A 27,425-nucleotide genomic window follows, 5' to 3' on the forward strand; every position below is an offset into this window, starting at 1 on the left:
CAGCAGCATATGTAGAATAAAACTCCCTGCCCCCATACCCGTTGTAATTGAATTGACATGTTCTTGAAATCGGGTGCAGATCATGCAGGTGGTCTGTTCTACATAAAAACGGTTGCATGAGCAGATGACGGCATACCCTGTGTTTTTAGATCGGCAATGCAAGAATTGTTTAAAATCCCCTAATTTGATTACGACGGGTGAGGGGGCAGGGAGATTTATTGTACATATGTGTGATTGCCACAATGGGAATGCAGATTCCTTGCAATTTTTGGGCTTAAAGCAGATCCCCATACCCCATAGGGGAGGAGATCATGAACAGGCATTGCTATAACAAGAAGCTAGATTGATTTCTGGCCTGTGGTCTTCTAGGGTTAAATGAGAGAAACAAGCTTCACTGCTTTCTCTCTAAATACTAATGTGTTTTGTCCTGCTTCTCTATCTTTAATTGTATTCAAGCTGTTTCTTGCTGTAATGTAATATGTTTATACTTCTGAATCACTGTCTATTGTATCCTAGATGATTGTGTCCCCTTGTATATGGCCAGCAAATGGTTTATGATCGCCATAGCAAAAAGCCTCTACGTGCAGCCAATGGATGGGCGGGCAGTGACGCCAGATCCGGTGAGTGACGACACGCAGTATGCGGGGAGACTTGCCGCTCACCTATTGGTGTGAGCAGCGTGCATGTCACTTCCGGTAGGCGGAGCCTATATGCCAGGACATCGCAGCGGCGTTTGGTGGGCGTTGCATACTGCCGGGATGGCGGTGAGTGAAACCATTTAAAGCTAGACAATACTTGGGTTAACTTGTTCCTTATATCTGCCTCTGAAGAAGTTTTCTTAGCGAAACAGCTGTCAGTCATCCCCTCACCCCCACTATGTACTCCTATTGTGCTGCACAGCGTGAATTAAAAGGTATCTCACTTTGCTAGTACAGTGCCTCTGCTCCCTCTCTTTTCACACTTATGGGAGAAAAGCGCTTTACATATGTTATTGTATTGTATTGTATTGTATTGCAGAACTGCAGTTTGAAAATTATATAGCGCATCACTGACTCCTGCAATGCATGGCAGGGATGTCCAATGTTTGCTGGGAGATGTAGTTCCCATTAATTTACAGTCTGGCTGGGAGAAGAGGCAGGCATTGTGGCTGAAGAGGGAGATTGGGACGGAGCAGCTGCCGGGACAGGTGTGTTATTTTGAGGCAGCTGAGCTACAAAACATGTAGGCGCCCAGGGGAGCAGTTGGGGTAGACCACATGGGGTTTTCCCGGCAGTGCTGGGGCCCCTGGAGTGGTCGGAGCCCTGGGGAAACTGCCCCTTTTTCTGCAACTACTGACTGAACAACTTCCGCGGCATGTCCCCAGCATGCATTGGGGCGTTATATCATCGCGTTATATTAACGTGGGAATTTTACCCTGGAGAATAGAGAAGATAGAGGCCTCTATTTTTTTCAGAACCCATCTCTCTTGTTTGTTTACAGTCCTTATCATCACGGTGCAGATCTTATCAGCACCTCATCAGTAGTAGTACAAACTAGCGATGAGTTATTTCTTAACACACAATACGTTTTTCCTGTTCGACTCTCCGCTCAATCATTTTTTCCGCTCGATTCTCCACTCGATTCTCTTATCTTTCGCTCGTTTTTCTATGAGAAATCGAGCGGTAAAACGATCGAGAGGAATATCGGACATGACGGAATCTATCAATCGAACGCATCTACCGAATGGAAAAACGTAACATGTGTACCCAGCATAGTGTAAACAAAGTAAGTCACATGCCAGTATATAAACAAAGCTTAATCAGTAATATTATATAGTATAGTAATATTAAATCATGAATCAGAGTATGCTTTTAAGACATTTTAACTTAAAACGCATAAATATTGCAATATTTTAAATGTGGATCCAAGACCATTACTGACAGCATTTTAAAATAAGAGTTACACTGGATCAAGGCCATTCTTTTCAACACTGTCCTCATGTTCCCCATTTGTGTGAGATAAAGTTAAAACATGACTCTAAAAACCAAGATAGTTGTGTTTGTCTGATCTGTTCAGGTATTGACTGCTAACACTCCACTTTGTACTCTAACCATCTAAGGGCTCCTTTTCACTCGAAGCCGCGGACGTTTCCGATTCGCAGCTCCTGTTCTGTCACGTAGCCGTAGCCAAAATTTATAAACCGTGCCATGCATAATGAAGCTTCCTTAGACAAAGCTCTACAGGAGGGAAGCAAGGCTCCCAAAGCACCATGGGAAAAGCGGTAGGGCTAAACAGCCGAACTACTTGGGGAGTGCAGAAAGGACTTCATTTAGAGAAGAAGCATCCAAGCACCTGACTGCATAGTGAAAACAGCTATTTATATATATTTACATATTTTTGTAATTAGAGGGAAGGAGGGCTCAGATATTCAAATCCCTGGATATCTGCTCTAAAGTTGTAGTGATCTTGTCATACCTAGCACTATCCTGAACTGTAGAGGTGTTGGCCTCTACATCACCATTACCAGGGACATTGGACATTGAATGGTCTCTTAAATGTTAATGGGCTACAGATATAATAAATAAGAAATCAAGAGAATTAGTCAAGTATTGAGTAAAGGGAAATGTGAGTGATGAACTAAATATTTTGTGTAACAGGCATTTTACACTTGTCACAATGGCTTTCCTTTCCTTCATTTCAAGGTAGGTGTCCCTCAAAGTGCACATGGACAATTACCTCAGACAGCAGTCACTTAATGGACATGATTACTTGTGACCAGAAAGCAGCAACATCACATCACAGGCGCTTTTGGGTCAGGATGATACCATTTACTGACTAACTTAAAAGAATAAGAGTAAGCAAGCTTTTAGCTGTGCAAGCTTTCGTCAGACTGAAATTCTGTTTGCTCATATAAATACTCACATGAGTTTCTTCAGGCTCTGATTCATCTCCAGGCTGGACACCATATTTTCTGTCCCAACATCTTGTATGTCATTATCACACAGGTTTAATTTCTCTACAGATGTATTCATTTTTAGAGCACTCCATATATGTTGTACTCCAGCTGGTCCAAGATGGTTGATTGCTAGACTGAAAGTGCAAAAATAGGACTAAATGTAAATTCCAGCCAATTAAGCTTATGATTACAAATGAGTTTACAAACTAGTTTTACTTGTTTTTTTTTAAATGGATCATAAAGCGGAACTGTAGAATTCAAATTAAACACATTGTTTCACTTACCTGGGGCTTCTGCAAGCCCCCAGCAGCAGTCCTGTCCCGCGCCGAATCTCCACGAGTCTCCGTTCCCCCGCCGCCGCTCCGTTCTGTACCTTGACTTGTAAGTCGATGCCAGCGCAGCCCTGCCAAGCGTATCCTTTCTTCGCGATCCCCTCTGCAATATCGAGGAACGCGAAGAAAGGATACGCGTGGCCAGAGCAGGCAGAGCAGGTGCAGTGGCCCGGCAGTGAAACCAAAAGTAGCTGGCGGCGGGAGAACGGAAGTTCGTTGAGGAGCGGCGCGGGACAGGATGGCTGCTGGGGGCTTGGGGAAGCCCCAGGTAAGTGAAACAATGTGTTTAATTTGAATCTACAGTTAGGCTTTGAGTAAATAGTGTTTAGAAAAAAAATGTTAAAAAGCAATTTGCCCATCCTGAGTATCATAGCTAGACAATCACTAGAACCAACCTTTCCGTCAATGGTAACTTAACTGATAACTTATGTTCCCACTTTATAATTGGCCTGATTTAGCAAAGCTTCTCCCACACTCCTAGATTTGCCCTGGTGCTTTCATGCCCTCCATATATAAGCCTCACATAACAAGTTCCACCATCATGCCACCATCATAACTCCCCCAACTCCAAACATAGGTGCATTCATCTTCCCATTTAAAAATGTAGCTTCGTCTAGTGCAGTAGGGGCATGCATCAAGTGATGTCACTTGATATGTGCTGAGAGATAGTGATGAGGTTGTGAGAGGGAGGCTATAGAAAGTCTGACAAAGGATCAGATAAATATGACAGATTGTCAATACTGGCTGAGCCGGCCTCTGTATAGGGATGTGCCGGCCTCTGCATAGGGATGTGCCGGCCTCTGCATTGGGATGTGCCGGCCTCTGCATTGGGATGTGTCGTCCTCTGCATAGGGATGTGCCGGACCCCTGCATTGGAATATGAGGATACTGGGATTGGCAACTGAACATGGGTCTCAGCTGAACTCTGTGGAGTAGGGGCCCAGTCGCAATCCCTGTTCTGATGCTATTGGCTAATCTCCCTTCAAGGGTTAATCTAAAATTCCATGCAACATGTTAAAACTTTGTCATGTTTGTGCACTGCAGGGGAAATGCCAACATTCCTCTGCTGTCACCCAGGACCAGCCATGGAACCCCAGAAAAAGGATCCCCAGGAAATGAAAATCAGTTTACCCTCTCTGTATGGAACAAATGTCCTTATTATACAACATAGTGATAGGTGAGTTGATTTAGAAGCGAGAACAGGACATCTTAATATAAAAGATGGGTTTGTTTTTCTTCTTTATCAGTCTTTAGAATATATTTTCTCTATTAAGATTTTGTTCAGTGCTCAGCATTGAACAACGTTTGTATTTACACTTTTTACAACCTTAGGCATGTGGCTTCCCTTCCATGTGTAGCCCTTTTTTGTATATAGTAGACACTGCTTCCTTGTGCAGCATCCCCCCTCCAATACATGTGCAGCTCCCTCTTCATATACAAGAGTCCCAATCTTTCATGTACAACTCCTGTGGATAGCATCTCCTCTCTTTCCTGTGTTCCTCCACATATGTAGCCTCCCTATTTTAACTGTAGCTAACGCTTCTGTATGCAGCAGCCCCATCTCCCAGATGCAGTCACCTCCTTGCGCAGCAACTGCCCTAAGCCTTGGCCAATGTGGCCTCATTATTATTACCCTCAATATGTCCATTTTCATATCCTATGCATCCCTAAGTGACATATACTGTATAGTTAGTGGTAGGTGCAATACTGATCTTACAGAAAAAGGGTAAATCCTTTATTCATGTCCAGTCTTGTTAAGAAGCATCAATGGATGTTTATTTGCTTTTTCCCTTCATGTTATTGGATATGTTTCCCTCATATGTAAATTGTAAATATCTCACTTGCACAATTGCTCATTAAACATTCACTATTTATTACTATAAAGAGAAGGAAATTATATGAAAGAGCTTTACAATAACTTACAAAAGTTCTTTTATGGCACATTGCGGATGCTCGAGAATATTCTTAATAACTATTCCAGATTTGGAGGTCAGCATATTCGAGGTTAATCTTAAAGAAAGGAAAACATTCATTACAATTATGAAAATAGAATATTGGTGGAAATACGGTATACACTTTTGCAAAATATCTTCATGAAACAGTGAGTACAACACAGCGCAGTAAACAACAGGCAGGCTGTGTTTTCCTCTTGGTAGAGAAACTAAAACATTCTCTGATTCCGTGAGACCACTATGGTCAATGAGATGCAAATAATTGATGCAGATTCAGTTGATGCAGATTGGTTGCATATTGGATGGTAGTTTTATGTAAATGAATACAGTTTTAGATGAAGCAGTCAAATGCAGCAGCTGCTGCATTATAACAAGTATAAACCTGATTAATGTTTCCCAGTCTTTTCTTTTACTTTTGGGACCTGGGAACAGGAAAACATAGCAAACCATTTTCTGATGGCTTACAGTGATCAGGTCAATAGAAGATAATTTGCTCTTAGGGCCATTCCTAGCCTTTTTGTCACTCCAGTCAAGAAGCCCTGTGCCCCCTCCCCTCCTCCCCCCCCCCCCAAATAAACCATGTGCCATATAAGGTGGATGCATAATACAGGATACAAACATCCTGCCAATCCTGTTGCATTTTGTTGCCCATCCCCTTCCTGCATTCCTCCTATATGCAGAGTATAATGCAGCAGAAGCTGTGCTCTCCCCTTTCTGCTGGACTCCAGTGCTGTGCTTCCACCTGTCCGCTTGACGCTCAGCCTAGAGCCTGGCATCTTCTGCCACATGTAGAGTAATTACACATGACATGAGGGAAGTGAGGTGCCAGCACTAGAGGGAGCAAGAGACAGACAGGATGGCCACAAAGGCACAGCGTTGGACTTTGGTGGGGAGGTTAGAGCACAGCTTTTGCTGGGCTATACTCTGCATTTACACACAGAGCTGGGGGAACGCAGGAGGGGATGGAGACAGGTAGTGGCACAAGGGGACAGAAGGAGGCAAAGGGGGACAGAAGGAGGGGCAAGGGGGAACTGAAGGAGCCACAAAGGGGGACCAAAGGAGGCGCAGGGGGACAGTAGGAGGCACAGGGGGACAAAAGGAGGCGCAGGGGGACAAGAGGATGCACAAAGGGGTACAGAAAGAGCCATAAAGTGGGGCAGAAGAAGGTACAATGGGGGACTGTTTGAGTCACAAATGGGGTAAGAAGGAGGCACAGGGGGACTGAAGGAAATACTAGAGGACTGAAAGATGCTCAAAGGGGAACAGAACGAGACACAAGGGGGGACAGAAGGAGCCAAAAAGAGTGACAGAAGGAGGCGCAAGGGGTCAGAGGGACACATGGGGGGCAGAGGTGGCAAAGTGGGACTGAAGGAGGCACTGGGCAACTGAAGGAGGTACAAAGAGTGACAGAAGGTGACACAAAGGGGGGGGGGGGAATAAAAATAAATAAAAAATAAAAATAATAGACATATAATGACTAACCTCATTAAACTGTCCCCATTTTATGAAAATATATTAGTTTTAAGTGCAATACAGTGCTTAATCATTAAATATTACTTTAATTATCCTTTGCTTATTGGACCACCAACATTTATTTATTTTATTTAAATATTTTTATTTAATTTATATGTAACATTTTAAATCTTATTTTAATAATTTATCATTATTGAATATTATCTAACGGTGCTTAAGAGTATATTTCAACATGGGAAATTAAGCAAGTAATGAAGTGATTTAATATTACGGCTCTGCCTGCATTACTTGCTGCAGTGTTTTATCACTAATATTCTTTATTTATATGGCGCCAACTTTTTCTGTAGCACCGTACAGAAGTACAAAATAGAGAATAGTGGTATCTCAATTTACAGATGTGAGAGGACTGTGCAAGTATGTTCAGAACTTTGCTTGCCAGTTATTGCACAGAATTTCCACAACCTCCATACAAACACAGGGGATCAGGGGCATAACTAGAGGGGAGCAGCCCCTGTGATTGCAAGGGGGCCCAGAGCTGTGGGGGCACCCCAACTACTAACCTTCCTTTCCTCTGATACAGGGGACTGTAGTTTACATCAGGTGTTTTTGTCGCTACACTTGTTGTAGACAGGGGCGTAGCAATCACCCCTGTGACCCCTGACATCACAGGGGGGCCCCAGAGGCTTTGGAGGCCCTTCTTCCCTCTCCCCAACCACATGTTCAGCCAAGTAGCAAAAAAAACTCCCATTCACTCACAAAAACCATCCTTGCCACCGCCTCCTACCATGCAGCGTAACGAGTAGTGGGAGCATCTGTGATTTTTTCCTGCTTCTAGATGTGGCTTCACAGCAGAACACTCTTTGCTGCCATTCACCGGCTCCTGATCATGTGACCCGCATGGGGTTTGGGGAACGAGGGGACCCCATGCTATCATTTTTGCAGGGGGGGCCCTATTAAGTCTAGCTATGCCCCTGGTTGTGGGTGTGAAGATCATGATGGTCACACTTGTTTTATGACCCTTGTGAGATGGGCCCCAAGGCTGTGAAGGGCACCAGGGGGAGATGGGGGCAAGGAAGGGGTGCCATCAGTTTCCCGGGGGGAGGGGGGCATGAACTGTAGTTATGCCACTGCAGTGGAGTATGCAGTAAACTGCATTTAGCAAGATTACATGTGTAAAGTCTTACCACACAATGAGTGGAGTATAATGCATTGCATGTAATGTATTGCATTCTTTTCTACTCATCATGTGGTAAGACTTTCCATACGTAATTCTGCTTAACACAATTTATTGCATACACTCCGGAGTATTTTCTCAAAAATATGCTATTATTACAGTCAACTTTTAAATGTTGAAGGTACTTTGTACTGGATTTCAAGGCTTAAAGCTAAAGTAACCCTGTATTTAAAAAAAACAAAAAGTCAGATACTCACCTAAGGAGAGGGAAGGCTCGGTCCTAATGAGCTATCCCTCTCCTCTCCCGGTGCCCCCGGTGCTGCGTTGGCTCCTCCGTTCACATCCCCTGCCGAGGGGACTTTGGAAGTCTTTGGGAGCCGAGTGACGAGTCCTCCCGAAGACAGGCGGCGCACACGCGAGAGTGCGTCATAGTGGGCGCGTGAGCAGTGTGGAGTGGTCCGTCTTCGGGAGCACTCGCTCCCGAAGCATTTGCAAAGCCTCCCTTCGGCCGGGAGACAGCGGTATTTGACCGAAACGGTTGAATAACGCTACGGGGGAGCCAGGACAACAGCGGGCACCGAGAGAGGAGAGGGAATGCTCTATGGGACCCAGAGCCTCCCTCTCCTTAGGTGAGTATCTGACTTTTTTTTTAAAAAAACGGGTTCCCATTAGCTTTAAAGGGAATCTGAAGCAAACATTCAAATAAAAAGAGATAACTCACCTAAGGAGAGGGAAGGCTCTGGTCCTATAGAGCCTACCCGGTCTCTTAACGGTGTCCGCGTTCCCCCGCAGGCTCCCTCGTTAGCAGTATACGACTGCAGTCGTAGACTACTCTCTTCCGCTTCCCCTAAGCTTCAGCAGGCTCAGACTTCCGAAGATGGGCCGCTTTGTACTGTGCACGCACACGCGCAAGCACCCTCTCATGTGCACTCACATGTGCACAGTACACAGCCAACAGTCTTCAGGAGCTTGAGTGCTTTTGGAGACTGCCGGAAGTCTCCCGCAGCAGTAGATTCAAATGGGGAGCCTGCGGGGGAACAAGGACACCATCAGGAGAGCGGAAAGGCTCTATAGGACCCAAAGCCTTCCCTCTCCTTAGATAAGTATCTGTTTTTTGTTTTAAATTAGGCTTCAGACTCACATTATTGTAGCAGCAGTAATAACTGATAAATGTATTAGTATATCAATTATTGTTACTTTATATTTTGCAGACTTGTAATCAGCATTACTTACATCACCTCAGATGATTTCCTGATAATGATCTCCAAACACTGCAGGTTTTCATCTCGAAGGTCACACAAAGATAAGTTAAGCTTGTCTAACTTGTCTAACTTTTCCAAACAGTACCGAATTGCTCTAATATCCAAAGCATTGAGTGGCGTATCAAACAAATCCATAGTTGTAAATTGCTTGGAGACATGTTCTTTGACAGAATCATTGTGTACTTCATAGACACAATGAAAAAGTCTCAGCAGTTCTGCCTCTTTGGGGCCATTTTTAAGCCATGTGCTGAAGTAAGTGTTTAATATTAGTACTTCATACGCATTTAACTCCCTTTTCGGCTTATTCAGGCTACTGATATCCTTGTAAGTCATAAATCCCATGACAAAGCTGGTGAAGTTGTGGAATTCTACTTTATGCTTTGAAGGAATGTTCTGTAAAAGGGAAATTGTATTTTGGTGACTTGGAAGTTTCCCTGATACCCAAAAATCTAAACAATCCTCAAATTCCTTTGCCCCTCCTGAATTATGGATTTCCCATACACAGTGTAGTGCAGCAAACATATCCCTGATGCTGGTGTGTCTATACTGCAGTTTGTCACCAGTAGAACTCTTTTTAAAAAAGAAGACACAAAACTCCTGTAGCAGTTGTTGAGTGTGCACACATGTTACACAGAGTTCCTCAAACCTAATGTCTTCTTCACCAGCAACAAGGTTGTCATAGGACAGACATGTTATGTTTCGCACCATTTCTGTAACTCTCTCGAGAACAATTTCATTAGTTTCACAACATGGTTCTCCCTTAACACTGGATGAGATGTTCTTCAGGCAGACCTTAAGAAGAGACACCATCATTCCACTGCGTGTGCTTAGTTTGTCTGCATAATTTGACAAGTCATAGTTTTTAGACAGCTCGCACAAAGCGTTACTGAGAAGAGGGATGGAAGCCAAACTGGACAAGTTATGCTCTTCTATAAAGTGGCAAATATTTTGAGAAATGTCATCTCCTGAACAGGATTTTTTACAGAACTCTTTGATTTCATCATCTGAAAATTCTTTAATTATAAATGTCCTTTCAAAATACTCCTTTGTGACAGCTAAATTTACACTAGTTACACGAGAAGTTACCAAGACATTGGTATTTGGTAGAAGCACTTTGGATAGGATGTTCAAAATTAGTTCTTCCATGTTTAGTGGCGTATCATTGTCAATGCTGTCTTGGGAGGATTTAACATTTGTTAATTTAAATTCATCCATGCCATCAAATATGATAAGAAGTTTTCCTGATTCTAAAAGGTTTGGCAGTGCAGGCTCCAGCTCTTTACATTTGCTTATCAGAAGCTCATTCACACTCATCGGTGTCTTGATCATGTTGAGCTCAGTGAAAGTGAAATAAATCACACAATCATAGACTATTTTCTGCTGCCCCGAAGCCCACTGTTTCTGAAGACCTTCAACGAAGTGGCTTTTTCCTATTCCTGCTTCTCCTGCTAAAAGCATCCTCTTGGAGGACAGCTTCATGGATTCCTTTGTGAACAGTTTTTCAGATGATATTGCATCTGAATCCTTCTGAGTCCTTGTATTGAATAGTGTATGTCTTGGTTCTAGATGTTGTGTCCTCCATTCTGGAATTAAGAGTGTTCTGGGCATATAGCTGCTTAAAAGATCACTAGAAGTCTTGAATAATTCTTTAATGCGTTTTCTGTAACTTTCAATAAATTCTGCAAAAAATAAGGACATTCACTGATTTGTCATGAGAAAACAGTAAAGGGTATATCTTTTGAAAACTACTATTCCTGTCAATGTCACAGTGGACCTGATTTATCATTGTATTCTTTTTTGATTTGGCATGTTTAAAGCAAACCTGTAAAACTTATCTTTCTGCTTAACAAAATGCCATTTTTAAGAGTAGGTCATGAGAAGCTCACTACTATTACTTATAATAACTGAATCCATCTTCCTCAGTGTGTCAGGTAACCCTGAAAACTCAGGTACATTATCTCCTAATGGAAAACTTAGGAGAAAAAGTGAATTGAATCTTTGTGCATTATGGTGTTTAGACCTAAATAAGGCACACACAAAACCAAAAGCACACGGCTGAAGTTATGCAAATTTGCTGTACTCAATAACAAAATTATCACTGCAGAACTATGAAACTAATTTATCAAATGCTTAACCACTTCACCACTGAGGGGTTTTACCCCTTGAGCACCAGAGCAATTTTCACCTTTCAGCGCTCCTTCCATTCATTCGTCTATCACTTTATCACTACTTATCACAATTAAATGAACTATATCTTGTTTTTTCCGCCACCAATTAGGCTTTCTTTAGGTGGGACATTATGTCAAGAATTATTTTATTCTAAATATGTTTTAATGGTAAAATAGGAAAAATGTGTGAAAAAATTCATTATTTTTCAGTTTTTGGCCATTATAGTTTTTAAATAATGCATGCTACTGTAATTAAAACCCATGAAATGTATTTGCCCTTTTGTCCCTCCCTAATTACAAGCCCATAGTTTATAAAGTAACAGTGTTGTACCCTCCTGACATAAAAATTTAAAAAGTTCAGTCCTTAAGGTAACTATTTATGTATTTTTTAATTGTAAATGTTTTAATTTTTTTTTAATTACAAAAAAAAAAAAATGGGGAGCGTGGGAGGTAATGAGTTAATTTTTTGTGTATAAGTAATGAATTTGTATGTGAAAAATGCTTTAGGGTGTAGTTTTACTATTTGGCCACAAGATGGCAGTAACTTTTTGTTTAATGCGACCGAGGAAGTACTAGGAGGCTGGGAAAGTTTTTTCTTTTCACAATGATCGCGGACAAGCAGCGGATCATTGCGGGGCTTAGATCAACGAACGGGAATGGATTTTCCTGTTCATTGATCTCCGGGCGAGTGGCGGGCGGTGTGTTTACGAGCGGGAGCACGGGCAGCGGCGGGAGCGCGAAAAGTACGGATTTCTCCATCCCTGGGGGTGAAAGGATGGAATAAGGAACGGAGAAATTCGTACGGGCGGGGGTAAAGTGGTTAACTCTCCTCCTGGTTGTGTATTTCAGTTACATCAGCATTACAATTATTCTCCTAATTCTGATGAACCCACTGTTCATTTCTTTACCACAGTGCACTGAAATTGCCTGGTATGGTGCTAAAGTTACCTGATCCAGGTATTAATTTAAAACTATATTTCCCACCTCTAGTTGTGTACAAAGACATCTCATCTGTCTCTATTTAAGCATGAACATCATTGTGCTCATTTATCCTTTTAGCTTTTAGTTTAATTATTGACCTGCAAGTGCTCCAAGCCGATTTTTTTTAAAAATGTTTATTTTTTTATGTGCCATATTTCCTTACTACCAACTAGTACACTTAGGCAGGACACACATTAAAATCACATGCATTTTGCCGCGTAGCATGAAACTGCGCACCACTGCACATACAATCAAAGTCAAGATTTTTCCCTGTACGTTCACATTTCGATTTTGGTGCTTTTGTGCTGTTAAAATAAAAACAGACACCTTTTTGCTTATTTATCTGCATTCCATGTGTGTTGCTAATTCTATTGTACTTTGTCACAATAACACACAAAATTTAGTGCAAAAACACAAACAAAAATGTGATTGCATTGTGACATAAGCAGAAATTGTCCATGGTATCACACCGTAAAGAGCCATATAATTACAGTTGTTAGGCTCAAGCCATACATAGTTCAGGGACTCTAGAGGAGAATACTAGTATATGTTTGAATGCAGTAGCATGTATTGACCACTAGTGTAGGATGGCAGGAGAGATAGCAGAGGAGCTTTGCTGCCATTGTCTTTACAAAAAAACAAAAAAAATAGTGCCGTGCCCTGATGAAGTTCTTTGACCGGCTAGATCAAATACCTTTTCATCCCTCCTCGAGCAACCGTTGAAAGCACTCTAAACCCTGAATAGTTCCGAAGATGAGCACATCCGTAAGTCCGATGTGTGAGCCTGGGCTTCAGTATGCACAGTAGGGATACGCTGTCTTTGACATAATTCAGGGCCATGAGTACTTCCTAAGGCTGGCCAATGGGGTACAGAGAGGTATTTGGTTGCTGAACTTCACTGGGGCACGGGAGGATTAAGGACTGGAAAGGCTCTCTGCTAGCCTTTCCTCTCCATAGATTAATACTGTACGTAACTATTTTATTTTTGTTTAACTTTAAATGCACTACAATATAGTTGGGCAAAGGATCGAGTGAACAGGTCACCAATGCTGCTGCAGTTAGTTATCTTGCTTCCACTAAATATCCCGTTTGTGTAATTGTTAACTGCCTATGTGAACTTCATCTTTAAACTGCTAATATATATTATTCACCCATTCCCAGATTCCTCAAGCATGTTTTTTTGTTATATTTGCATGCTAATGAAAATTACTTTATTTACTTTACTACTTTATAACTTTAATTAAAATGCAGATTCCTTACCAAAACCAGGAGCTGCTATCAGTAGAACTTCTAATTCTGTAAAAATAAAACATTTATAATTAGAATGTGTTAAAAATAATCTTTAAATCAAACAATTTATTTGTATCAGTTTTGAAGGAGTTGGGTTGAGGGAGCTGGGTGCAGGGGAAAGTGAAAGTAAATTTGCAGATCTTTGTGTTTATTTATTTATCAATGTATACGCATAATTTTTATCAATCATACCATCTTCATCTATCTTCTTTTTCATCTTCTTTCTTTTATAGCAGATGCTAATGAAAGCTAATACTGGTAGAAATGCTGCTCCAATTGCTGTCAAGTAGTATGTTCTAAAGCTTTGTTCTCTGTCTGCAAAAATAAATAATAAATAAATAATTAAAGAAATGAATAAACATTAGATTCCATGTGCTGAATTTACATATGATACCAATAACGATTTTGTATTTCAGTGCATTTTAAGGTCCTGTTCACATACATCCAGCACTGAAACACTGGCTTACAGCTGCACTTCTTCTACAATGAGTAGCAGGCATGGGGTGAGAGACTTTATTTCAGATTGGTGACTTGGACATTTAAACCAAGAAAGTACATTGGTAAACATTTGGTTAAGGAGTACAGGATAGGCAAGCATTCTTGGTGGTTTCTCATAACAACACACCAATCCAGCAATTTAATTATGTAGGCATGGTTCTTGTCCTATAATTCTAGGGCTCATTACTGAACAGCATTTCAATGGGTGCTGGAAATCCTCAACAGTCTATGCTAAATACAAATACATTTGCCTTTGCAATTATTCAGCTTTACATAAGCACAAAGGAACGCCCATGATGCATCACTTCTGCTCAGTGAGTGAATATGCAAAGCATTGCTTTATGTCACTAGAACTAGATTGTGAGCCCCTCTGAGGGACAGTTAGTGACAAGACAATATACTCTGTACATCGCTGCGTAATATGTCAGCACTATATAAATACTAAAATAAATAAATGTCACTGAAAAGCCAAACACACATCCAGATCTGTTGGTGTACAGTATGCCTTTATCCTATTAATCTTACAGAACCATAATAATCTGGTTTACACACCGCTGCTTTGGCTAAATTGTCTTTTGTCAGTGCAAAGCATGGAGGGTGGGGCTTGAGAAAAAGAGGGTTTTACAAACTAGCCAGGTAAGGTAAGCAAGAACCTCTAAGATTTTTGAAGGGTTCAAAGTGATTGTTAGATTCTGGTAGCAGTTAGTCATCAGGGGGTTCTAGTGACAGGCAGATCGTGATAAACAGATTCTAGTAATAGGCAGGTGACCGGTGACAAGAATTGACAAATATTGATATGTAGCAGGTGATACGTGGTGCCAGGTACTTTACTCAGTACTTTCATTTGGAGGTCATCAAAAGGGCTGCCTGGACATATTGTTGCTGGAGTCAGGAGCCTGTGCTAGTCTTACAACTGCATTCATTGTCTCTGCTGGGGTCATTGTTGTTGCCAGTTTCAGAAAGGTACACCCTGGTAAGAAGATTCAGTGGGGGGTCCTCAACAGATGCGGGATGGAGTGGGAAATAGAGGGAGACGCACCACTATATCTCCAGCACGCATCTTAACTAAAATATGAGGCATTCAGCAACCTTTTTCTCCCCAAGTACAAAAGTTTCATCACTGCCTGGCAATGCGTATACTTCAGGGATCGGTAGTGGCAGGGCCACATAACACATTCTGCTTTGTATGTGATATTGCTGGAGGAATGGCAGAAATGGAGGTGGAGGCAGTAGAAGGACTGGTGGAGGAAGAAGAGGAGTGGCATGGCCTATGCTTTTCCACCACACCCCTTTGGGGTGGTACAATGTGCTTTAAAGTGTATTGCAGACCAGTGCTTCCAGTGTAATGTACGGTTGCCTAGTGAGTGGAGTAGCATCCCACTCTGTGCCTGGTGTCCAGCTGTCCATAGTTATGTGGACGTTGTAAGCAAAGGAAAATCCTAATGCCCATTAAACATTGTACATCACATGCTTGTGTGAGAAAAGCAGTGTCAGCTGGGCATTTTCCATCAGCGAAAGCACAGGCAAAGACCACAATCTTGTATGGCAGGAGCTGTAATGCAAGCTGTTTCGCTACACCTTGATTAAGTTCAATATCTTTTGTGTTAGTGTGCAACAGAGAGTACCCAGCAAGAGTTGACAAGCTGCACCTGACCCCTCGGATCCTGCTGCCATGATCTGAAACTTTCTCACAGTTTGATGACAAACTTACAGTCAAATTCTCCTGAGAGCCAGTGGCCATGGGTGTTGGGGGTGGAGTAGTATGAGGAGGTGAATTGCTGCCTAATTATCCTGTATAAGGGAACATGCTGCTTAAGTATGTTTTTTATGGCATATTAAAAAAACAAAAAAAACACACAGGCAGGGAAGTTGTGTACACAGAGGGATGGAAAACCAACAAGATTTTACAGAATATAAAACATGTATATATTTTATTATACCTTGTTCTTTAGTAAATTACAGTATGCTTTTTGAATTTTCTTTGCCACTGCTGGTTTGGTGCACAGAGGAAGATAATCTAAATGCAACATTTATTTATCCTATATATTTTGTTCTGAATTATAGGGGGAAATCTTTTACAGATTTTTATCGTCTTGAAGTAATATTCTGCTTACTTATGTTGCGAAAGAAGACACTCCCAGTGTTATTTTTGGGGAAAATACTTCCTAACTATGTTGTTTAATGGATACCTTATTCCATAAAAGAAATCCAAAACAGACATGTGTGGTGGGCTCTCGTCATGCCCACCGCTCCCCCGTACTCCTCCGTCGCCCTCCGTTTTCGTGCACCGACCATCCAAAGCTACTTGGTGGTGTGTGCTAGCTGTGCTGGGCCAGGGTCACATCACTTTCTTTGTTTTGCACATGTATTGAACCTAGTGGTGCAATCATTATGCCTAATTATGTTGATTTGGGGGTACATGCTGCCTTATAGTGTGGTTTGGGGTACATGCATAATGTTACATTCTAGACATGGTTATTGTGGAAAACAGTATGTTTACTATCTATTTTATTACATCTGATATGGTTGTTAGTGAGGGCTATAAACTGATGTATATACTTTGTAGAGTGCTACCAAATATGTTGGCGCTATATAAACAGTGGGAATAAATATGTTTTATTTAAGCAGCTGTCAGCTAATTTTAAAGTGTCTCCCACCCACAACATAGAGCACAGGGACAAGCAAATGATCAGCAATTTTTTATGGCAATACTGCTAATTCCATTAATGTCTATCCATGCATAAACTGGGGATAGAGAGAGAATAACTCACCTTGGATGACAAGCTCAGTCCATTTTGCTTGGATGTTGTTTAAGGCTACATAGCAGACATATTTACCAGCATCAGATTTATGCAATCTCATTATTAAAAGAGACAGGTTTCCTTTGTTAAATTCCTGCAGGAACATTTGTGTCCGGCCATGGAACTCAGATGCCTGATAATCTGGCTGGTCATAACCAGAATGGAAACTGTGAACAACTGTGTCATTTTCTGTCTGCCAATTCACAGTCAGTTCTGCCATGTGAAATGTTTCTTGATAATGAACAATACAGGGTAGCAGTACATCTTCTCCAACTGTCCCGGTCACCACCTGTGAATGGCATCCTGTGTGATAAGAGCATGCATTCAGCATTCAGAAGAAGCTAATATACAATGAAAACACTGCACTTGTAAGACAGTTTCTTGACTGGTGTGTTTGTTCCTGTATTAAGAATTAGACGTACTCCTCTGGGAGTTTAATGTGTTATATATATATTAAACAATATATTATATATATATATATATATATATATATATATATATATATATATATATATATATATATATATATATATATATATATATATATTGTAACTATATATATATATATAGTTACAAATACATTAGATAACCATTAAGGCATATGTCTTTCATTGATAAAACCTCATTTTTATTATCACAATTAAAACCATTTCAACATAGACATCTTAAATTGGCCCTGAACAGAAGGAAAAAATGGCTTCCCCAGCCCCCCTGTAATCTGTGAGGTCCCTCGGTTCTCCCGCTGGCAACTCTGTTAGTGCGCAAGCTAGCCAGTCACTGTGGGCGTTCTAAGCATGCTCAGCTCTGGCTCTGTGGAGTGTCTGAGACAAAATATTGGTAGGTTTTTAGAAATATATGCAGAACTATCTTAGGCATCTTAAGAAAGCATTAGATAGTGCAGATTCCTTCTAAAACTGTTGTATAATAGGAGGAGCTAGGAAGGTCTCTCAGACAGTGCAGCGTGTGAGGGGAATTGCTGTTGCTGAGGTAACCAACACACCTGCTGTATTGAAAGCAGAAGGCTCTGAGGAGGAATTCAGCTGGTGGGAGGAGCACATCACAAATCATGTATAGCCTGCACTCTGCAATCATGTCTAGCCTGCTGTCCTTCATCTGTAGAACTGCTATCAAGCACTTCTTAATCTGCACCAGTTTAGGGATGGATTTGCACTTTTCTTAACTGTAGTGCAGCTCTAGAAATTCATGCTAAATTTACACTATTACCTAGGATTTAAGAAGGTTCTTATTATCATACAGAACTGTTCTCCCTGCTGGTTAGAACAGATTAGGAAGAACAAACTGTCATTAATGTGTTAATAAATCTCCCCCTTTGTATCTAAACACAGAGCAGTGAAGTGGGGGGGAGGCATGCCAGAAGTGTAGAAGGAGCGGGGGAGAGGCAGAGCTGGCAAATTAGAGTTAGGGAAGGGGCGCAAGAGTGGGCATTTTGCAGGAGTGCCTCTCTTGCAAGGGATGCCCCCTACCCTTATAGATTGCCGACAAGCTGCTTGTCATCAATTTTGGGGGGTCACATTGTGGTGCAGGGAGGGCTGAGAGCGGCACAAAGGGGACACAGAGGCATGGCATAGAGCAGGGAACATGCCTCTTGTGTCCATCCTGTGTCCTCCCGCCGCCTGGGGTACACTTTAAATAGTTTGTAGTAGCTTAGGCAGCCATTCCCACACAGGGCAGTACCGGTGTGCCTCACCGGGAAAGCCCATCAGTGCAAGTGCGCCTCAGTATTTTGCCAGTGCATACAAAAGGAGACGGACTGCGGTGTATGTACCTCTAAGAAGGAGATGCACCCAGGGCGCTGCAGACTACAAGTATAACACTCTGTAAGCTTTAGGGCATATTCACAGTGGGACGTTGCATTGTAATGTAACGTTAAAGTCGCAACACAGCATTACAACGCAAAAAAGAAAAAGGTGGTAATGCACTTTAACGCTGCGTTAACGTGGCATACTGTAGTTACAGTGGAGCATACAGTCAATGAAAAGTATGCCTCTCTGTATCTGTTAACATCTGCATTAAGAGGTAACGCACTGCAAGCAGTGAGTTACCATAACGCAACATTTACAATGTGACATTAACATTGCACTGTGCGCATTACAGTGCGTTATCCTGCAGTATAATTACTTTATAACGCAGGACAATAAGGTCCTACTGTGAATGCGACCTTAAAAAAACACCTACTGCTTGGTGGTAAATGTATGCAATAATGAGGCTTTAGTGCTACCTCTTTGAATCAGTCCCATGAATTATAATTTAGTAAATAAATACACATCATCTGGACTATTTTTATAATTGATACCAAATTCAAGCAATAGAAAATCTAAAAAAGATACCTGATATTGTTATCCATAGTGCAATGAGTAAATAGAGTATCACTGAATATTGATGGCCTTGATGTATGAAGAACATCCTCATTTTCTCATTAGCTGAAAATAAAAGCCACAGAATTTTCTTAGTTCTAAAAATAGAGTTACCTTAAAATGATTAGTTTATAATTAGTTTATTTAACCACTTGAGGACCGTGAGCATTACCCCGCTTAAGGACCAGCCACTTTTTTTCCATTCGGACCACTGCAGCTTTCACGGTTTATTGCTCGCTCATACAACCTACCACCTAAATGAATTTTGGCTCCTTTTCTTGTCACTAATAAAGCTTTCTTTTGGTGCTATTTGATTGCTGCTGCGATTTTTACTTTTTATTATATTCATCAAAAAAGACATGAATTTTGTAAAAAAAATGATTTTTTTTAACTTTCTGTGCTGGCATTTTTCAAATAAAGTAACATTTCTGTATACATGCAGCACGAAAAATGTGGACAAACATGTTTTTGATTAAAAAAAAAAACATTCAGCCTATATTTATTGGTTTGGGTAAAAGTTAAAGCGTTTACAAACTATGGTGCAAAAAGTGAATTTTCCCATTTTCCAGCATCTCTGACTTTTCTGACCACCTGACATGTTTCATGAGGGGCTAAAATTCCAGGATAGTATAAATACCCCCCAAATGACCCCATTTTGGAAAGAAGACATCCCAAAGTATTCACTGAGAGGCATAGTGAGTTCATAGAAGATATTATTTTTTTGTCACAAGTAAGCGGAAAATGACACTTTGTGACAAAAAAAAAAAGTTTCCATTTCTTCTAACTTGCGACAAAAAAAATGAAATCTGCCACGGACTCACCATGCCCCTCTCTGAATACCTTGAAGTGTCTACTTTCCAAAATGGGGTCATTTGTGGGGTGTGTTTACTGTCCTGACATTTTGGGGGGTGCTAAATTGTAAGCACCCCTGTAAAGCTTAAAGGTGCTCATTGGACTTTGGGCCCCTTAGCGCAGTTAGGCTGCAAAAAAGTGCCACACATGTGGTATTGCCATACTCAGGAGAAGTAGTATAATGTGTTTTGGGGTGTATTTTTACACATACCCATGCTGGGTGGGAGAAATATCTCTGTAAATGACAATTGTTTGATTTTTTTACACACAATTGTCCATTTACAGAGAGATTTCTCCCACCCAGCATGGGTATGTGTAAAAATACCCCCCAAAACACATTATACTACTTCTCCTGAGTATGGCGATACCACATGTGTGGCACTTTTTTGCACCCTAACTGCGCTAAGGGGCCCAAAGTCCAATGAGTACCTTTAGGATTTCACAGGTCATTTTTGTTTCAAGACTACTCCTCACGGTTTAGGGCCCCTAAAATGCCAGGGCAGTATAGGAACCCCACTAATGACCCCATTTTAGAAATAAGACACCCCAAGATATTCTGTTAGGAGTATGGTGAGTTCATAGAAGATTTAATATTTTTGTCACAAGTTAGCGGAAATTGATTTTAATTGTTTTTTTTCACAAAGTGTCATTTTCCGCTAACTTGTGACAAAAAATAAAATCTTCTATGAACTCACCATACTCCTAACGGAATACCTTTGGGTGTCTTCTTTCTAGAATGGGGTCATTTGTGGGGTTCCTATACTGCCCTGGCATTTTAGGGGCCCTAAACCGTGAGGAGTAGTCTTGAAACCAAATGTCGCAAAATGACCTGTGAAATCCTAAAGGTACTCATTGGACTTTGGGCCCCTTAGCGTACTTAGGGTGCAAAAAAGTGCCACACATGTGGTACCGCCGTACTCAGGAGAAGTAGTATAATGTGTTTTGGGGGGTATTTTTACACATACCCATGCTGGGTGGGAGAAATATCTCTGTAAATGACAATTGTTTGATTTTTTTTACACACAATTGTCCATTTACAGAGAGATTTCTCCCACCCAGCATGGGTATGTGTAAAAATACACCCCAAAACACATTATACTACTTCTCCTGAGTATGGCGATACCACATGTGTGGCACTTTTTTGCACCCTAACTGCGCTAAGGGGCCCAAAGTCCAATGAGTACCTTTAGGATTTCACAGGTCATTTTTGTTTCAAGACTACTCCTCACGGTTTAGGGCCCCTAAAATGCCAGGGCAGTATAGGAACCCCACTAATGACCCCATTTTAGAAATAAGACACCCCAAGATATTCTGTTAGGAGTATGGTGAGTTCATAGAAGATTTAATATTTTTGTCACAAGTTAGCGGAAATTGATTTTAATTGTTTTTTTTCACAAAGTGTCATTTTCCGCTAACTTGTGACAAAAAATAAAATCTTCTATGAACTCACCATACTCCTAACGGAATACCTTTGGGTGTCTTCTTTCTAGAATGGGGTCATTTGTGGGGTTCCTATACTGCCCTGGCATTTTAGGGGCCCTAAACCGTGAGGAGTAGTCTTGAAACCAAATGTCGCAAAATGACCTGTGAAATCCTAAAGGTACTCATTGGACTTTGGGCCCCTTAGCGTACTTAGGGTGCAAAAAAGTGCCACACATGTGGTATCGCCGTACTCAGGAGAAGTAGTATAATGTGTTTTGGGGGGTATTTTTACACATACCCATGCTGGGTGGGAGAAATATCTCTGTAAATGACAATTGTTTAATTTTTTTTACACACAATTGTCCATTTACAGAGAGATTTCTCCCACCCAGCATGGGTATGTGTAAAAATACCCCCCAAAACACATTATACTACTTCTCCTGAGTATGGCGATACCACATGTGTGGCACTTTTTTGCACCCTAACTGCGCTAAGGGGCCCAAAGTCCAATGAGTACCTTTAGGATTTCACAGGTCATTTTTGTTTCAAGACTACTCCTCACGGTTTAGGGCCCCTAAAATGCCAGGGCAGTATAGGAACCCCACTAATGACCCCATTTTAGAAATAAGACACCCCAAGATATTCTGTTAGGAGTATGGTGAGTTCATAGAAGATTTAATATTTTTGTCACAAGTTAGCGGAAATTGATTTTAATTGTTTTTTTTCACAAAGTGTCATTTTCCGCTAACTTGTGACAAAAAATAAAATCTTCTATGAACTCACCATACTCCTAACGGAATACCTTTGGGTGTCTTCTTTCTAGAATGGGGTCATTTGTGGGGTTCCTATACTGCCCTGGCATTTTAGGGGCCCTAAACCGTGAGGAGTAGTCTTGAAACCAAATGTCGCAAAATGACCTGTGAAATCCTAAAGGTACTCATTGGACTTTGGGCCCCTTAGCGTACTTAGGGTGCAAAAAAGTGCCACACATGTGGTACCGCCGTACTCAGGAGAAGTAGTATAATGTGTTTTGGGGGGTATTTTTACACATACCCATGCTGGGTGGGAGAAATATCTCTGTAAATGACAATTGTTTGATTTTTTTTACACACAATTGTCCATTTACAGAGAGATTTCTCCCACCCAGCATGGGTATGTGTAAAAATACACCCCAAAACACATTATACTACTTCTCCTGAGTATGGCAATACCACATGTGTGGCACTTTTTTGCACCCTAACTGCGCTAAGGGGCCCAAAGTCCAATGAGTACCTTTAGGATTTCACAGGTCATTTTTGTTTCAAGACTACTCCTCACGGTTTAGGGCCCCTAAAATGCCAGGGCAGTATAGGAACCCCACTAATGACCCCATTTTAGAAATAAGACACCCCAAGATATTCTGTTAGGAGTATGGTGAGTTCATAGAAGATTTAATATTTTTGTCACAAGTTAGCGGAAATTGATTTTAATTGTTTTTTTTCACAAAGTGTCATTTTCCGCTAACTTGTGACAAAAAATAAAATCTTCTATGAACTCACCATACTCCTAACGGAATACCTTTGGGTGTCTTCTTTCTAGAATGGGGTCATTTGTGGGGTTCCTATACTGCCCTGGCATTTTAGGGGCCCTAAACCGTGAGGAGTAGTCTTGAAACCAAATGTCGCAAAATGACCTGTGAAATCCTAAAGGTACTCATTGGACTTTGGGCCCCTTAGCGTACTTAGGGTGCAAAAAAGTGCCACACATGTGGTATCGCCGTACTCAGGAGAAGTAGTATAATGTGTTTTGGGGGGTATTTTTACACATACCCATGCTGGGTGGGAGAAATATCTCTGTAAATGACAATTGTTTAATTTTTTTTACACACAATTGTCCATTTACAGAGAGATTTCTCCCACCCAGCATGGGTATGTGTAAAAATACCCCCCAAAACACATTATACTACTTCTCCTGAGTATGGCGATACCACATGTGTGGCACTTTTTTGCACCCTAACTGCGCTAAGGGGCCCAAAGTCCAATGAGTACCTTTAGGATTTCACAGGTCATTTTTGTTTCAAGACTACTCCTCACGGTTTAGGGCCCCTAAAATGCCAGGGCAGTATAGGAACCCCACTAATGACCCCATTTTAGAAATAAGACACCCCAAGATATTCTGTTAGGAGTATGGTGAGTTCATAGAAGATTTAATATTTTTGTCACAAGTTAGCGGAAATTGATTTTAATTGTTTTTTTTCACAAAGTGTCATTTTCCGCTAACTTGTGACAAAAAATAAAATCTTCTATGAACTCACCATACTCCTAACGGAATACCTTTGGGTGTCTTCTTTCTAGAATGGGGTCATTTGTGGGGTTCCTATACTGCCCTGGCATTTTAGGGGCCCTAAACCGTGAGGAGTAGTCTTGAAACCAAATGTCGCAAAATGACCTGTGAAATCCTAAAGGTACTCATTGGACTTTGGGCCCCTTAGCGTACTTAGGGTGCAAAAAAGTGCCACACATGTGGTACCGCCGTACTCAGGAGAAGTAGTATAATGTGTTTTGGGGGGTATTTTTACACATACCCATGCTGGGTGGGAGAAATATCTCTGTAAATGACAATTGTTTGATTTTTTTTACACACAATTGTCCATTTACAGAGAGATTTCTCCCACCCAGCATGGGTATGTGTAAAAATACACCCCAAAACACATTATACTACTTTTCCTGAGTACGGCAGTACCACATGTGTGGCACTTTTTTGCAGCCTAGGTGCGCTAAGGGGCCCAACGTCCTATTCACAGGTCATTTTGAGGCATTTGTTTTCTAGACTACTCCTCACGGTTTAGGGCCCCTAAAATGCCAGGGCAGTATAGGAACCCCACAAGTGACCCCATTTTAGAAAGAAGACACCCCAAGGTATTCCGTTAGGTGTATGGCGAGTTCATAGAAGATTTTATTTTTTGTCACAAGTTAGTGAAAAATGACACTTTGTGAAAAAAAACAATAAAAATCAATTTCCGCTAACTTTTGACAAAAAATTAAATCTTCTATGAACTTGTCATACACCTAACAGAATACCTTGGGGTGTCTTTTTTTCTAAAATGGGGTCACTTGTGGGGTTCCTATACCGCCCTGGCATTTTACGGGCCCAAAGCCGTGAGTAGTCTGGAAACCAAATGTCTCAAAATGATTGTTCAGGGGTATAAGCATCTGCAAATTTTAATGACAGGTGGTCTATGAGGGGGCGAATTTTGTGGAACCGGTCAAAAGCAGGGTGGCCTTTTAGATGACAGGTTGTATTGGGCCTGATCTGATGGATAGAAGTGCTAGGGGGGTGACAGGAGGTGATTGATGGGTGTCTCAGGGGGTGGTTAGAGGGGAAAATAGATGCAATCAATGCACTGGGGAGGTGATCGGAAGGGGGTCTGAGGGGGATCTGAGGGTTTGGCCGAGTGATCAGGAGCCCACACGGGGCAAATTAGGGCATGATCTGATGGGTAGGTGTGCTAGGGGGTGACAGGAGGTGATTGATGGGTGTCTCAAGGTGTGATTAGAGGGGGGAATAGATGCAAGCAATGCACTGGCGAGGTGATCAGGGCTGGGGTCTGAGGGCGTTCTTAGGGTGTGGGCGGGTGATTGAGTGCTCTAGGGGCAGATAGGGGTCTAATCTTATAGGTAGCAGTGACAGGGGGTGATTGATGGGTAATTAGTGGGTGTTTAGGGTAGAGAACAGATGTAAACACTGCACTTGGGAGGTGATCGGACGTCGGATCTGCGGGTGATCTATTGGTGTGGGTGGGTGATCAGATTGCCCGCAAGGGGCAGGTTAGGGGCTGATTGATGGGTGGCAGTGACAGGCGGTGATTGATGGGTGATTGACAGGTGATTGATAGGTGATTGACAGGTGATTTACAGGTGATCAGGGAGATAGATGCATACAGTACACGGGGGGGGGGTGTCTGGGGAGAATCTGAGGGGTGGGGGGGGTGATCAGGAGGGAGCAGGGGGCAGTTTAGGGAATAAAAAAAAATAGCGTTGACAGATAGTGACAGGGAGTGATTGATGGGTGATTAGAGGGGTGATTGGGTGCAAACAGTGGTCTGGGGGGAGGGCAGGGAGGGGGGTTTGAGGGGTGCTGTGGGCGATCAGGGGGCAGGGGGGGGAAATCAGTGTGCTTGGGTGCAGACTAGGGTGGCTGCAGCCTGCCCTGGTGGTCCCTCGGACACAGGGACCACCAGGGCAGGAGGCAGCCTGTATAATACACTTTGTATACATTACAAAGTGTATTATACACTTTGTATGCGACGATCCAGGTGCTAGTAACCTGCCGGTGCTTCTGAACAGCCGGCGGGTTACAGCGCGAGGTGGGTGGAGCCAGTCCCTGGCGGCCGATCGCGTCACAAATGACGTGATCGCACCGCCCATGCCCCTACAAGGACCGCCGCCTCTGGGCATGAGCTGGTCCTTGCGGCATGCACTTTCCGACCGCCCCTGTGCAGTGGGCAGTCGTTAAGTGGTTAAAGTGGATTCCTAGGCAAGCACTGAAATGTGTCAAGGTAATGAATATAGACACCTTCTCCATGGACGTCTCAGTGCTGACAGGCCCTTCAGTGTTTTTGCCCCATTCTGCTTAAAGCTGCTGTTTCCTGTATATAGAGCATACTGCAGTTTCCAGTCCTTTAGGGCCCTTTTCCACTACCCTGCGTTTTGCAATCTGATTCCGATCTCTAACGGATCGCAAAACGCAGGGTACAGTAAAACTAAAGGAAAGGGCAGCTGGCATCACACCATAAGGTGCATACACACTATCAATTACCGACCCAGCAATGACCCCTCAGGTGTCAGTTCAGGCTAAGGGTGCCCATACATGGTACAATTTTCCTTTTTTTTTTATTCTATACTTTTGTTCAATTATTCCGTTAGATTGAATATAAAGATTTTTCCAACATGTCTGATCAGATTTTTATTGAAAAAAATTGGATAATCGTTTGTTTTTCTTGATCGAAAAAAAAGGATTAGTTTCTACTTTCATTATATTCAATTGTTTTGGTAGAATAAATGGGAAAATCGAATGTTTTTATTGTACCAGGTATGGATACCATGAGTTCTATACAGATGTGTTGTTAGCCTATAAGCTAGGATTATGTTCTGTTACTATGGAGGGGAAGGGGGTGGAGTGACGATGGCACGGTGCACAATAAAGCTGGAGAGGTAAGGAGGAGAACAATGGCCTTGGCCTGCGCTTGGACAAGATGATCCTGCGGTCCAAATCTCTCAGTGATGCATCGGGGACTCCATAGACAAGCAATGGTCAATAGATTAATATTCTGAATAGTACAGTACACAGATTGTTCAACAGATTGTAAGTTTTGTGGACAACACAAGTAGGAAAGAGATGAATTAAAATGTCTGCACAGAACTCTGCCATTGCTCCTTTACTGTACTAGAATAAGGGTTATAACATTTAAATCATTTTACAACAAGTTTATTACCTTGTAACACAACAGACTTTGGTAACAGACCAAAGTTCACAGAGATATGATTAGAGGTAAAGTATTTGCTGTATAGCATGTACACAATTATGGAAAGTTTTATATAGTTTACAAAGGCCTGGAATTTAAAAAAAAGATTGTCAGTGAAAAAAAACTCATCAGTATTATTTTGTCACATTTAGATAAATTCACCCTGATTGCTGGCAGTAAGTAGATTCACCACTTACAGGAAGCGAAGGTAGTACAGAAATCACACAGTGCCATACTCAGTTCAGCAACTCTCTGCCAAATGTTGCATTGAATGGTTTTCAACTGGCTGGCTAGTAAATCACCACCCAGCATCCAAGGCCGTTTTTAGGCACAAATAAACCAGGCAAATTCTGGGAGAGGCACCAGAGCTTTTAGCACATTGCCTTATGGAAATCTTATACGCAACT

At 41.8% G+C, this 27,425-nt stretch overlaps 1 protein-coding gene across 1 annotated transcript in view; it reads right to left on the reverse strand.

Moving 5' to 3' along the window:
• Positions 1-27,004, reverse strand: part of LOC137563473 (protein NLRC5-like) — a 30,574-nt gene extending 3,570 nt beyond the window's left edge. The window contains exons 1-8 of the mRNA XM_068275945.1: positions 26,989-27,004; positions 19,215-19,307; positions 16,837-17,169; positions 13,760-13,882; positions 13,538-13,573; positions 9,100-10,807; positions 5,191-5,277; positions 2,902-3,069 (exon numbers count right to left, since the gene is read on the reverse strand). Coding sequence (XP_068132046.1) covers positions 2,902-3,069; positions 5,191-5,277; positions 9,100-10,807; positions 13,538-13,573; positions 13,760-13,882; positions 16,837-17,169; positions 19,215-19,296 — 2,537 coding nt within the window. The 5' untranslated portion in view covers positions 19,297-19,307; positions 26,989-27,004. The remainder of the gene's footprint in view (positions 1-2,901; positions 3,070-5,190; positions 5,278-9,099; positions 10,808-13,537; positions 13,574-13,759; positions 13,883-16,836; positions 17,170-19,214; positions 19,308-26,988) is intronic.
• Positions 27,005-27,425: the final 421 nt, after the last annotated feature.

The sequence above is a fragment of the Hyperolius riggenbachi genome, chromosome 3 (genome assembly GCF_040937935.1).
Source record: "Hyperolius riggenbachi isolate aHypRig1 chromosome 3, aHypRig1.pri, whole genome shotgun sequence".
Classification (NCBI taxonomy): Eukaryota; Metazoa; Chordata; class Amphibia; order Anura; family Hyperoliidae; genus Hyperolius; species Hyperolius riggenbachi.